Source organism: Astatotilapia calliptera, chromosome 17 (genome assembly GCF_964374335.1).
Source record: "Astatotilapia calliptera chromosome 17, fAstCal68.1, whole genome shotgun sequence".
In the NCBI taxonomy this organism is placed as follows: Eukaryota; Metazoa; Chordata; class Actinopteri; order Cichliformes; family Cichlidae; genus Astatotilapia; species Astatotilapia calliptera.
In genome coordinates, this window is record NC_137438.1 from 17,394,484 (window position 1) to 17,408,639 (window position 14,156).

Genomic DNA, 14,156 nt, shown 5'->3' on the forward strand with positions numbered 1-14,156 from the left:
AAGGCCATGCATAAATAAAACAGTAAATCCCTGGTGACAGAAAAATAGATCTTGGGTGCATTTGTAACATAAACTATGTATTGTGCTGAATTGAGGTAGCGGTTCTTACACAATAAGTACCAAACTGAATATCCTGAAGCTTGGTGGCGACGTGGAGCATGGATTATTGAAGAAACCTGTTACATTTTGGTTTTAATTCACTTTAAACTTGCAAAAGAAGACAATGGCTTTGCAATTAGGCTACTTCATTCAGTCATATTAAATGAGTGTGTCCTGGAAAAACAACACAGGCCTTGAAATGAACCCTTGTGAAAAACTAGATTCACTATCTAATCTAAGTAAATTTGCTAGAATTAGAGAACCATCACAGGACATTTTCAGCCACACCATCCCTATGCAGGCGTGGTATGCAATGAAGGCACTAGTTTCTTAAAAGATAAATGAGTGTATTTTGGCTATAGAAGCATGGATAAAACTCAGGGAGGAGCTCAAGGTGGTTGGATAGGTCTATTAATGTTGTACTTTTAAACAGGACATGGCTATTTGTTTTCTACCAACCACCAAAACAGTCACTGCACTACTTTAACTCTGTGGTTATTATTTTAAACTTGATGAAGTGGTTATTTTAACCCAAACCACAATGTTTCCCTATTGAAATGCACCAAAACACCTATAGCCAATCAGAAGTTATTTCACTGCTACAAAGAAGGATCAAAGCTTTTGACCCAGTAATCTCTCACTTCTCTTGTTTTATGTGGACCATTGTTGACGAATGAAAAGGACTGTTTTGTTGGCAATAGTTTGGTTTTCTTTGTAATTGATATTAAAAAAAAATATTGACCTAAAAATAGAAAATATGAATGATGTAAACCCTGAGGTACATCACACTGACAAATGGATTGTTGTTTTACTCCATACAAAACACCACCAGACTTATTTGTGAACTCTGGATCCAGACGTGATCCGTGACTCCTCACTTTGGTTAATTTTGAGAGTAAAACAGTGTCTCTGATCAATACTGTCGGCTGTGGCTCTGCTTAGACATGCCCCTGAAGTGCAGTGTTTTTGGCCAGCAAGTGCTTACTTACCAAGGATTAATATAAAAAGCCAAAAGATAGTCAGTCCAAAGGCAGGATGGCAGTAGGGTAAGGAAGGCAAAGAGACTTCTTCGCCTGAAGGGGGTTCAAATAAAAACAAGAATAAAAAAAAATAATAATAAAAAATGAAAAAAAAAAACAGACACGAGGGGGGTGATAGGTTGGGGACAGAACATGGTGCTCCATTAGTAAAGAGGCACAGAGCGTCAAGAGCTTCACATTAGTGCTGAACACAGAGTTAATGCATCATGCAGCCGCTCAGAGAGTGTCCTGTTGTGTCTCTGGAGGACAACAGGAGTCTGTATGCTGCTGGACGTCAATGGTCACTCTGTTTCTTTTACACAACCCCCCAGCCTGAGTTTGTGACATCACTGCGTCCTCCCTGCCATCCCACAATGCAACCCTCAGCCAGGACCGACACCATGTATAAACAGTTCTCAGTTTGTCACTTGGCAGTGACAGCCACCTTTATGAACCTGATGATCTCATTTACATTTGTGGTGCCTGGGTAATGACCCCACTGATGCCGATACATTTATGAACTCCTCTTTGTCCGTCTGGGTTTTCCTGAGTTTTCTTGATGAAGCTCGGGAGCACAAACATTAAAATTTAAGTCATGTCAAACTTCTACATTTTATTGCCACAGACTTAAATGTCTCTGTAGTATCAAGTAATAAAACTAAGTCTAAAACTAATACTAAAACAACTTACTGGATGAATTATCTTGCTGACTTGTTCATAAAAATGAGAAAACATTTAGCCGGCTAGATACACTGGATAATACACTGTTAGTTTCATTCCAATTTTTATCATTGAAAAATATTTGCATCACCTTCTTGCTAATAAAATTATCTAACCTATGTCATAAAAGTGTAAAACTGTGAGTTTAAAAAATGAATATCCCAGGAAGTGAGCTTTGAGGTACACCATACTGGTTTTACACTGGTTGCTTTGGACTTTTTTCAGGATTTGTTGAAAGCAATCAAAGAATTCACATAAAAATCAGGTTAATTAGAAGGTAAATTACATTAATTACATTAAGACTTATCTTCCTTAAGTTTTTCCCCCCACAAACATGACATTTGACGACCTCCCCTGAGGTGTAGCAAGTTTCTACACTTCAGTGTATATTAATGAAGAGGTGGTTTGATGACAATTACAGTCATTTTTGGGTTTCTCCAAGAGTAGGTCCATTGGAAGAGACCACCTTTGCTAAATTCTGATGCGCAATAAGCAGCCTGACATATGATAGAAACTGCTCAGTTCATATAAGAACTCCTATTAGGCTTTCAAGGCATAAAGAGTTCAATCAGAATTAAACATAACATTGTACAAAACATATGGAGAATTGTTCATCATGATGTGTTTCTTGCTTATACCTTTCATATTTTACAACTATAAATAACCTAACTGTACATCATATTTATATTGTTTTGCTCTATTTTTTATGCTGTTTGTGGTTTTTGTTTTTCTTTAAGTGGTTCCATTGTTATATAACATAAAAAGGGATCATTTAGTTCTTTAAAACTTGATATATTCAGATAAATGCTCTTGAAAGAATTTCCTTTTGGAGCATCAGTGGGGGCATCGCGTTTTCATCACATCCACACTGCTGTGACATCACACAGTGAGTCTGTCCACATGCACATTAAAAGCAAACTGCACCATCACATCAAGAAGAAGAAGACACTCTGATGGAAATGTGCATTTAGTGATGGAAGGTCAAATACAACAGCAGATGGAAGCCAAGGTTCTGCCTTAACTGACCGTCTTTCAGCTGTTATATTAATCACAAATCTCCAAATGTTTGTCAGAAATAACATGTGAGACTGAATCTGATCCATCAGCCACTTCACAGTTTAAAAACAGGCACTTTTTGCCTCTTCTGCTTGATTTTAAAGGAGAAATAAAATTGAATTATCTTTTCTTGTTTTGAACAAATTAACACGACTGACTCAAAAAGCAACATTTTGTCCTTTTAATCTGAGATTAGGGGAAATTCAAAGCTTTCATCATCATCAAACACCCCATTTCAGCTGGTCCAAACAAAGCAGGCAAGGGTGCTGAGCTCTTTGTCGTCGTCATCATCATCATCATGGTCATCGTCACCTCAAGCTGTATAAAGCACCACAGATGAGCTATAATCTGTGCCTATATGTTCAAATCCCTAATCTGCCTCTTCAATCCCCCTTCCGGGCTGCTAATCTGCCTCTGATTGGGTCTTTCGTGGGTGTTTGCACATCCAAACCGAGGTTGTGTGATTACTCAAAATCCAAGCTAAAACAACATCCACCCGTGCGTGAACGCTTAATTTGTGATCTGAAGATGAACAAACACATGACGAAGCTCGTACCAGTTATATGGAAGCTTTCCGTCTCTCTCAAACGAGGCGAAGTTGACAAAGGTCTCCGCGCCACACTCTCTGAAACAGAAATTAAAAAGCACATGTGGTGAGAACAGCTCAGTTTGAGGAACTCAGAAATGATAGATGACTTATAAGGAAATGGAGGAAGCTGTGAAGTGAGTATGAAAAGAAAATTTACAGTGAAGTAAAGAATTTATCAAGCCATCGGAAAATAACGACTTTCTTTGCTCAAACATTTTAGAAACATTTTAAAAAATAAAAATTCAAAAAGGTGAAAAATAAAAATGAAAAAGATAGAATAACTGGAGAGATGATGCAGGGTAAAGTTACGATCATAAGGTAATCATAACTTTGTAACACAGTTTAAACATTTTAACCTCTGCATGTGATTCACTAGTAAAAGTCTGCATGCCGCATTCTGATTGGCTCATGTGAAAAATTTGAAATAATTCTGCTTACTGATGTTTATTAATGCTTTACATTACATTTTTTAACGACTTTGGCCACATAAAATTAAATGTAGAACTATTAATTTATAATTTTATAATGTTAACTTTTGCATTCAATTATTTTGACACATTTAAAAAACACTACTCAATGTTAAAAAGGTTCTAGTGCGTCTGTAGTCTGACCTACATTAAAAAACCTGAATTATAACGTAAGTGTAACGAAAACTGTTGAGTAAAAATTATATGATTTAATTTTAAATTAACGTCAACATTTTTAAATGCACCATTTTAATGTCACAGCATTTATATCCTGCATAAATATGATACAAAAACTCCTGAATTGAATGTGCAAAGTAGAAACTGATTTAAAATGTATTCATTCTAACTTTTGTATTAAATTGATTTTTTTTCATAATTTTTATGTTAAAAAAGTAAATCTTTTATTTTTGTCATACAAGTATTTTTTATTTTCCACATTATATTTGAGATGTAGCATTAAGATACATTCAAAAAAATCAGTATTTTATTTTAGTACAAAAGAGAATACCATTATTCTATAAATCTGTAAAACACACATATTACAGTACACACAGTGTAATACTGTGTAAATATTGCTTCTTCAATAACGTGTAGGTCTATAAAGTGCCTCGTAAACACCGCCCATGCCGCTCAGCCTCCTGACAAGAGGAAGTAGTTTGCGTCCTAACTCGTGCGTGTCATGACTCTAAGAAAAAAAGGTGTTGTGAATTATGAATGCCAGTTAGCTGGGCATTAACGGCTGACCACAGCAGACCACAGCTTGACCGCTTTACAGATTAGTGTACAGCATGCAGACACCCTCTCAGTTATTTCCTCAGAAATTCAGCTGTGAATCACTCTGAAGCTCCAAGATTATTCATGCTCATAAACTCCAATAACTGTGATCCAAATTCCATCATTTCTATTCTAAATGAAGGACTTTACTTTTCTTAAAACTAGAATAAAGTCCATAAACTGATCTCAATGGGCATTTCAAAAACAAGACATTCAGGACGCATGCTTGTTTTGTTTTTTTTGCAGGATCTGCTGCAGAAATGCACACAGAAACTAACCTCATACACTACAACTCATGCACAATAAACTCATACACTGTATCTCAAACACTGTAACTGTCACACAGAGTGAAGCTGTTAAGGCCAAATGAACAACAGATGACTGCGTGACAGCAGAGGGCACTGCTGCTGTGCTGACTTTGAGTTACCTGGTCATCTGCAGGTGTTTCTTGCGCAGCACAAGCAGGAACAGAACGAGCAGGCTGATGAGCAGGATGCTGAGGACAGCCAGAGCCGAGATGGCAGCAACGCTTGGATTCATCTCTTTGGCTGCAGATATACAGACAGACGCACAGACAGACGTTGTTACCTCTCAGCACAGTCCTCTCCGATTTCATCAGTTTTCTCAACACAGAACCCTTCCTGTATGGTACTTTCACATTAAAGTTCTTTTATCAAGCGGGTGGCCTCCAACTGTACTTTGCTACAAAGATATACTATAAAAGATCGACATAGAAATTGTGAGCTTCTTGTTGTGTTGAAAGAGGGGTGGATCTCACAATCCTTACTCACTGGTTAACACCTGTTATGACAAGGTGCTAACCAATGAGCTTGCTGCTCCTCTGTGACTAACGGCACCAAAACGTTTCACTGAGTCGCTGCAAGCAGCTGGAAAGAGTTCACTGAGCTCAGCTCCACAGCACAAATCTTCTTCATGTCACACTCACCCTCAGTGGCTGCAGTTCACTTTACTGCCTGCAGGAGTGACTAAAAACATTTTAAATCTTCAAATTAAAGAGCTGCACTTAGTTCAGTTTTCACTTTTAAGATGTTTCAGGGCTCAAATAAAGACAGTCACTGCCCTCCTACGGTGCAGGTAAATGGTGCCACCTACCAACGGTGCTGACGCTGATGTGTGTGGGTTTGCTGGGCGTGCTGTAGCTGAAGCTGGTAACGGTGCAGTTGTAGCTGGACGATGGTATCAAACCAGAAATGGTGACCACGTGGGAGGTGGAGGTCTGCGGCTCAAGGGCCTGAGGAAGAGGAAGAAGAGGTCAGATTTGTAGTCCAGATAAAGACAAAGGGCTGAGCGGCTGCTGACCCCAGCCTGGTGCTGAGCAGTAAGACTGAATCACTAAAACTGTATTTTTGTTTATGACCACATATTTCACATTTTCCAAAACTCTTTGGTGTTTTGTTGTTGTTACTACTATAACCCTGGTTCCAGTATGTGCTTCACTGCTAAATCTGTCAAGACGTTTAAAAAGAAGAAGCTAAAGAAAATTGTACTGTCTTAATTTTCCCAAATATTTCCATGGTTACGTGGCACTTCCTGTTTCTGCAACTCTAATTTTAAATTTGGTCAAACGAGAGACTTCTCACTGGACAGAAACCACCGAGCAGTGCACTCAAGTTTGAATCATTAACAACAGCCTGAAGCTTTCCTTGCCATTCTACGATCAGACATCTTATTGACCTGCATCTCTGCACACGTGTTGCCAAATTACCCTTGGCAGCACTAGGCCTATCTAAATCCTTTTTGTTAGTCTCCTTTTATCGCCTACCTCTTCATATGGAACCATGGATGTGACCAAGTTTCTGTTCTCAAGGTCCAGACCTCCAACACCAGTTCCTGCTAACCTCCCTGCAGTCATTCGCCTTTATTTTACCTGAAAGCTGGACTCATATCAAAAATGTTCTCTTAGCGAGTCAGCTGCTGTACAAACTCACAGCATCCCACAGATACCACGCAGCACATATATGTGATCCACAGCCATCCACAACGAAAACACGCCTCCTTCACCATGTTCTTCATCATCTGCAGAAAAAACCTGTCTGATGACTCCAAAAGCAGCTGTTTTGGAGCACAGCTGGAAACAGCTGTAAGTTTCCTGCTGTCAGAGGCTTTGGGTTCTAACGTGCAGATGACCCGAGAGGTTGTGGTCAAATCATCCAAATGCATCACAGGCAGAAAATTTTTTTCTCTCTTTTTAAAAGTAAAGTAGGATTTATTTCCAAAATAAAAGATTTATTTCACTTTTAAGCTTTCTAATGAGATTAGCTGCAACTGATCCACATAAACACCAACTCGCACCAGCAAACACAGGTGCTGAGCGGCTCTTTGGGACATCATTTTGCTTTCATGATAAAAAAAACTTCCGCCTGCAGACGGTAAACCAGCCATTACACTGAAAGGACGTTAAAAAACAACAAAACACTGTCAGGGATGAAAGCTCGATACGGGAAGAAAACCATGTTTTCTAAACTCTTCTCCTATAGACTTTAAGACTGACAGACGCTCAAAAAATCTGATCAGAAATCAGCTGATTTTTTTCCTTTCAGATGCGAAACAACAGATTTCCCAATTGTTTGCCATTTGTCATTATTTAACTGCTTAAAGGGATATACGCCAGCTGTATAAAAATAATCTTGTTTTACTGTCCCAACAATATCAGGCCGATCGTGCTCTCTCCACCTCAGCTGGTGTGGGTCAAATGCAACCAATCACATCAGAGTCCTCACAGATCTGAGTTTGGTCTCAGACTGAAAGTGAAAAGTTTCAACTGGTTTATGGTGCTGAAGAGCTCGAGTTTTGGACCTCCTATAATTTGACGCTGACTCATTCTTTTATATATAATCTGATTCATTTCGAGACACCATGAAAGCTTTTCAACTCGCTGCAGGACACCCCGACCACAAGACCCAGGCATTTCATGACATGTCATCATGTTTTACTGCAGACTTCAGGCTTTGTGTGAGTTTGTTTTGAGTCAGTCTACTCTCAAGTTTTAAACAGCTAAAATAAAAGAAGGAAACAATCAACCATCTCCCTTAGATGTGAACTCACTCTATTCTGCTTTCAGCTTTGATCACACTTTCAGTTCTTTAATTAAAGCCGGCATCCAGCTCGTTAGCTTGGGAACAAACTAAATTTCAAGCCTGCAGGTAAAAACACGTGTTCAGCATCAGCAGCTCGTTATCTCTGCAAACCTGGTCCCCTGTGTCTGTGTCCGGGTTCATTACTGTGTTCAGGGAGCTTCAGTTTGGGATTATTGATTACTGCATTTTATTATTCTTTGGGTCACATGATCAGAAAACTGTTAATACAGATCCCATGTGGCCAATATGAAACAAATTCACCAGCCTGAGAGAGCCTCAATGAATTTATTCACGCTGATGCTCGAAGAAAACGTCTGCGACTTCTGTCATTCCTCCTCTTTGTTTCTACAGCAATTAAAATCTGATTTGCAAAAATCGAACTTTTTAGTTGTAGCAGCTAAAATGAGGCTTGGAGTTCCCCAGGGATCGATCCTCGGTCCTCACTCGATCTGTCTGGTTTATTTCTCATCAGCATGTCATCTCATCTCATGTTTAACAACTTCCACATTTCTGCGGGATTATCTCAGAAACTTTCAGATCAGCAAAACACAAAAGTAGTTCCTTTATTATTGATTTATCTGCGCATCACATTTTTATTTTCACAATTAACAAAAGTTTGGTTGACTTAATGTCTGAACAACATAGAAAAATCTTTGAAATGAATGAATTTGTATGAGTTAAAACAGAAAACACTTGCAGAGCTGAAACTAACTTGTAATCTCGCTCTTTTGTAATCCTTTCCTAATCGTCTCAGACCTGCAGCTGAGGCAATGAAAGCTGATATAGAGCATGGCTGAAGCACTTTTACCTTGAGCTGCTCCTTGCTGGCTTTGCTGGGTCTGCAGAGGACCTGGTAATAGTCGACCACTCCCTCCTCGGTCCACAGCAGAGTCACGGACGAGTGAGTGGCGTTGACGGCATACAGCGATCTGGGAGGAGCCGGCTCTGCAGGAAACAGCAGTGAAAACCCTTCACGAGAGCTTACAGTACAGGACGAACTGCAGTGGTGAACTGCAGGGCCGAGCCGAGCCGAAGCTTGCTAAAGACCCCGCACTTCCTCTGAGGAGGACTGAAATAGTCTGATACGCTCAGAAGGGGAAGTGGAGAAAATGAAGTTTCATGTTCACTCTGTGAGTCTGACCTCAGACCCACAGCACAGATTAACAAGCAGAGAGGCTGCCGCGCGGCGATCAGCACCGAGACGTCTTTCCCACTTACATCCTTCACGTTTTAAAACTCCTGCAGCCCAGTGTTTCATTTTCTCAATTATCTCTCTACAAACTGACAGAAACAGCAAACACGTTTTATACGTCATCCTATCACAAGGACAGAATTTTTACCCCCATGAAAAAGAAGTGCTGCACAGCTCTTCCAAACATCCTGGTTTTATTTTGGATGCTTACATTGTTGTAATTTGCACACAGGAACTAAAGTATTCCAAAAAAAAAAAAAAGCCTGCTCAGTGTCTCACACTCATCTCCTAAATGATCCCAGCCCGTTCTGCTTTGGAGAACCTCTCAGGTTCCTCCAGATCTGCCCCCAGATCGTCCTCAACATACTTCAGTCTGACACGAAGGTGTCTCTTCTGCAGAAGTGGAATTGTTCTCAGTCTGCAGCCTCATTACTCAACATTATAACTTGATAATTTTCTAAATCCACCTCCTGCTTTATGAGCATAACTGATTCTTTTTCTCAGGTCTAAAGTGATTTCTTTGGTTTAATGCGTGATGCTTTCTCAACAACAGCTCAAACTTTTACTGGAGTTTAATACTGAGTGTAATCCAGAAGCTAACCCTCCCTTTAACTCAATTTTACAGCTCTGAGAATTACAGAGTTAAAGGTCGGCCTTTCAGTGGGGTGAAAATATTGTTCAGTTATAGTGTACTAATATAAATCATTTATGCTTTCTCAAGAAAACTGGGATGATTCTTTTGAAAAAGCACTCTGGGAACTTTGGGGGAGTTAGTCTGTTAGCAGTGAATACCTTTGTATTCTTTGTTTTTCTTAGAGTTATTATATCTTTGTTAATTGCAGTGAATACTCGCTGACCCAGTTTGATGATGTTTGGCGTGGACGTGTTCCTGCTGCGCTCTGTGCATGCCGTCACCGTCAGGTTGTAGATGTCTCCAGGAGGCAGAGGGAGGCTTGCCCGCATCACATTCCGAGTCACCTGACACAGCACCACATGTAAACAACACGTAAACAACATGTAAATAACACTTGAACAGCGTGCACACAGTCAGTCCTGAGTGCCCCCTTCCTCCATCTGATAGGGTCATATTCTGCTCTGCCTCTGTCCCACGCAGAGCTGCTGAAAGATTAACAGTGCAGGTATTTTCCTAAAATATCTTTTTAATCTGCCCTGAATAAAACTAAAAATATCCCTGCAGTAAATCCTCACAGCTGTCTGTGTCTCCATTTAGTCACTGTGACCGTCTGCTTCCACGAACTAACGATTAAATATAAATGATCAGCTCTGAGTGTGGAAGCTTCATTAAACTTCTGCAGACCTGCTGACTCAGTCTTTGTACTCTTATATCTAATTATAATTTTAAATTACATTCAACCTCAAAGACCGAACAGACTGTATATAAAAGATGGACATCACCAATGTGACATTAGCCATTGCTTTGCAAAGCCATGTCCTCTAACCTCCAGCAGAGGCCCCAGCAGTGATGGAGTCCGCAGAAACTCTCAGGTTACATCATTAGGGGTGTGGCCTCTTTGACTGACAGGTGGCTGTAGCTGCCAGCTGTCAGTTAGGCTTACATTTAGCAAACTGGACCTCTGGACTGTGTTTGTGTTGTTGGAGTCTTTTGGAGCATTTTTAATGACATTATCTGACCAATAATAAAGCTGCTGTGAGGTTATTATAGAGACAAACTTTGCTAAACAATGCTAACCAAGTTAGCTAGCATTAGATGATAACTTAGCATTCCACCCTCTTATCCAAACAAAACAAACATTTTAAGAAACAAGAAAACAACGAGCTGGCGCCCAGAATGCTAACAAAACTAATGAATGATGTCATGGTGGCTATGCTCATCTTTTATATACACATTTGACCACATTTGGAAAAGGAAGTGTAATTTTTGGTTTCAGTCCCCGAGGTCAATGCTCATTACTGAGATTTCTATTTCACATAAATTCTTCAAAATAAAGTTACATTTCTCTTGTTTGTTGTGTTTTTGTAAGCTGGTTTAATTGTTTACACATTTATCAGAACTATTAGTAGCAATCTAGTAGAAATGAAGACTGCTTAACATCCTGAATATAGTTGACATCTACACGCCATTTGTATACACTCTCAATTAAACCTCCAACATGGCTTGGGACCCTCAGACACTTGATCACAGAAGCGAGCTCAGGCTACGGTGGTAATTGGACTCGTAGAGCAGCGACGTCTGCAGGTCATTCTCCTGCTGCTAATCAGACCATCGAACCAACCCGAAGGAGAGAGTCAATAACAGCTCCGCTCGACCCTGAAATAATGAGCTGCTGCTGGAGACACACTCATCACCACACAAACGCACAAATACACCTAAAACAGCAAGAACGTGTCTCAGAGTGTCGTGAACACCTAGACAGATGTGTCTGGACTCACGTCAACGGAGTACGTCTTCTCCGGTCCCTTCTTCCCGACAGCGACCACTTGCCAGTGCAGCATCCTTGAGTGCGACAGGTCAATGAAGAGCTCGCCGTATGTCCAGCGGACGTACAGAATGCCATGAGAGTAATCCACAGAGGAGATGTGAGGCGCCTCGGGAGCTGAGAGGAGGAAGAGGAAGGAGACCTGCATCATACGTTTGCAGACACATTAAAGATGTGCCGTCTGGATCTTCACAAGAAATATCAGCAAATAAAAGCCAAAATTAAAAAAAAACAAAAAACGTAAGAAACAATAAAAATTTATGCGTTTTGTTCTTCATCTGTGAGCTGCATTATCAGTAAACCCAGAAAAAGATATAAAATAAAAACAAAATGAATTAGATCATTAAAAATATACATTTATTTTATTTATTTCTATTTTTATGCATAAATTTTAAATTGTATATTTATTGTATTATTTCAGGGAGTGACCAAATTGAGTAATATTTAAACAAAATTTTAAAAAAAAATTTAAAATGTTGAACACTAAAATGTGTTTTAATTTTGCATGTTTTTATTTCTTAATTTATTTTTTATTTATTTTTAGAGCTGATGGATGAATACAGAAGAATAAAAAATATTCATGAAGAAAAAATGGCTTGAAATTATGTGTCTAAATGTCTCTTTATATAAAAACTAAATAAATCAGTAAAAACAAATTTAAAAGTCTATTTATTCTATTTTTAAGTCTAAGTGTGTTTGCTGGATCCTGGCCCAGCCTCCCTCGCAGCGTCCTTGCAGCGGTGAGGCATTACCTGTGACGAAGCTCACGGTGGAGCTTTCGCAGCAGCTGAGCGGTGGGTCACCCCACGTCACCATGGAAACACGGAAATTATAATACCAGGCAGGCAGCAAGTCAGTCACCCTCTGAGAGGAAATAGAGACAAATACGGTGAGGTGGACGTGGCATGGTGCCATGAAATGTTTCCTGTGACGGAGACAGACTGGTTACCACTGAGGCGATGACGGAGGCGGTGGCGGCGATCTCGTAGTAGGTGGTCCACTCAGAGGCAAGCGTGACGGGGTTGAAGAAGAAGGTCTGCAACACGTATTTCCTGAAGGCAACGTGGTATGGACGCTGCCAGCTGAGGATCACCGCCGTTGGACTCAGGGGGTAAACGGTGAGCTCGCGCACGCCGGTGGGCTCTGACACAGCACACCGACACAGGCGGGATTTAAGAGTGGAACAGGAAGAACAGGAGCAGTGAACAGGAAGTGGGACTGAAAAAGACGCATAAAGTGATAAAGTGACGCTCACCGATATCGATGATGACGGGCTCCGACGGCGGGCTGATCAGGGGTCCATTGGTGTGATAGACGACCACCCGGTATTGAGCACCCGGCGTCAGGTTGGTGATGATGTCACTCGTCGAGTTTTCCTGTGATTATATAGTTAAACACATATATATGTATTAAAAATTTTTTTTTATTATTTATTCAAAAGACCCCCCCCCCTGTGTGAGCTTCAATCTGCGGTGCGCGGCCAGTGATGAGTGCCGTGCCATACCTCGCTGCAGTAGGTGTTCTCCATCCTCTGGCTCAGGCTGGGCTTCAGGCAGGTGGTGGAAACCACTGACACCAGGCTCCCATTGTGGTTCTGCGACGATGGCGCCCAGGAGATGGCAGCGGTGCTCGAGTCCAGCAGCCTGACGCTAACGGCTTGAGGACGCTCTCGCAGGTCCTCCAGCAGCTCGCCGCTGGGACCTGTAACCATTAATAAACCAGCGAAGGAGCAGGTCAACAGGAAGTGGATTACGTTAACAATGACAACACTAGAACAAAGATGCATTTGATTGAATCCATCCTTTATTGCCACACGATGCTGCATGCGCCATAATCACTTCCTGTACACTTACCGAGGTAGAAGGTGAAGGCAGTGTCCCCACTGCTCTCTCGGGACTCGCAGTCTCCAGACGAGCTCAGTGTGGTCACTTGCACACGGTATATTCCCGGCTCCGTTAACTCTGTAAAGAACTCGTGAGTGCTTTCATCCACCGTCGCTGTTTCTGTCGAGTTACCTGAGGAGCAGAGCGAGAGGTTCAGATGCCAACACGGGAACATCTGAGATGTTCTTTATTCAGCTGCTTCCTGCTTACCATCTCTGTAGATGTAGACGTTGAAACCGTCGTAGCTGGTGGGTGGGCGCGGTGGCAGCCAGCGCAGTTCCAAAAGGATTGGCGGAAGCCTGGTGGGCAGGACAGAAGGCTCGGCAGGGAGTGCCATGGCCGAGCCCGGCTCGTTGGAGTCTTCGTACTCGGGCAGCACGCCATTAACGAACTCCTCATCCTTGTCGGCAGGAGATGGCTCCGTCGGATCCAGCCAGTAGCTCGAAGGCTCTGCCTCCTCCGTGCGGCTGTTGTTCACATCAATGGGGGCGCTCACCGTCAACACTTTTGTGGAGTTGAAGGGGGCGTAAGTGACTCCTATTACCTCATCTGAGGTATTCTCCTCAGCCTGGGTCTCCTCCTCCTCCCGCTCCTCCATCAGTGGGACGTCCCGGGCCTGGCGGGGGGATCGCTGCCCACTATCATGTGGGAGCATGTCGGGGAGCTGACCTGGAGCTGCCCTCTGGCTCAAATGGATGATCTTATAGGAGATGTTGAGGGGAGGGTGGGGCACTGGGGGGAGAGAGGGGAGTGAATTATTCTGAGCAGGAAATGGCTAGTCAGCTCGCCAGACGAAGCTC

The 14,156-nt window shown here is 41.6% G+C and overlaps 1 protein-coding gene across 3 annotated transcripts in view; it reads right to left on the bottom strand.

Moving 5' to 3' along the window:
* The window catches only part of ptpro (protein tyrosine phosphatase receptor type O), a 40,232-nt gene that overhangs the window by 12,663 nt on the left and 13,413 nt on the right, over positions 1 to 14,156 (bottom strand). For 2 of the 3 annotated variants that reach the window (XM_026146736.2, XM_026146735.2), the window contains exons 5-16: positions 13,567 to 14,088; positions 13,327 to 13,488; positions 12,978 to 13,174; positions 12,729 to 12,849; positions 12,423 to 12,616; positions 12,226 to 12,337; positions 11,427 to 11,590; positions 9,872 to 9,992; positions 8,631 to 8,767; positions 5,838 to 5,976; positions 5,152 to 5,272; positions 3,451 to 3,519 (exon numbers count right to left, since the gene is read on the bottom strand). In XM_026146736.2, coding sequence (XP_026002521.1) covers positions 3,451 to 3,519; positions 5,152 to 5,272; positions 5,838 to 5,976; positions 8,631 to 8,767; positions 9,872 to 9,992; positions 11,427 to 11,590; positions 12,226 to 12,337; positions 12,423 to 12,616; positions 12,729 to 12,849; positions 12,978 to 13,174; positions 13,327 to 13,488; positions 13,567 to 14,088 — 2,059 coding nt within the window. Of the gene's footprint in view, positions 1 to 1,088; positions 1,173 to 3,450; positions 3,520 to 5,151; positions 5,273 to 5,837; positions 5,977 to 8,630; positions 8,768 to 9,871; positions 9,993 to 11,426; positions 11,591 to 12,225; positions 12,338 to 12,422; positions 12,617 to 12,728; positions 12,850 to 12,977; positions 13,175 to 13,326; positions 13,489 to 13,566; positions 14,089 to 14,156 lie in introns of all 3 variants that reach the window. The other variant, XM_026146733.2, reaches the window with a different exon arrangement.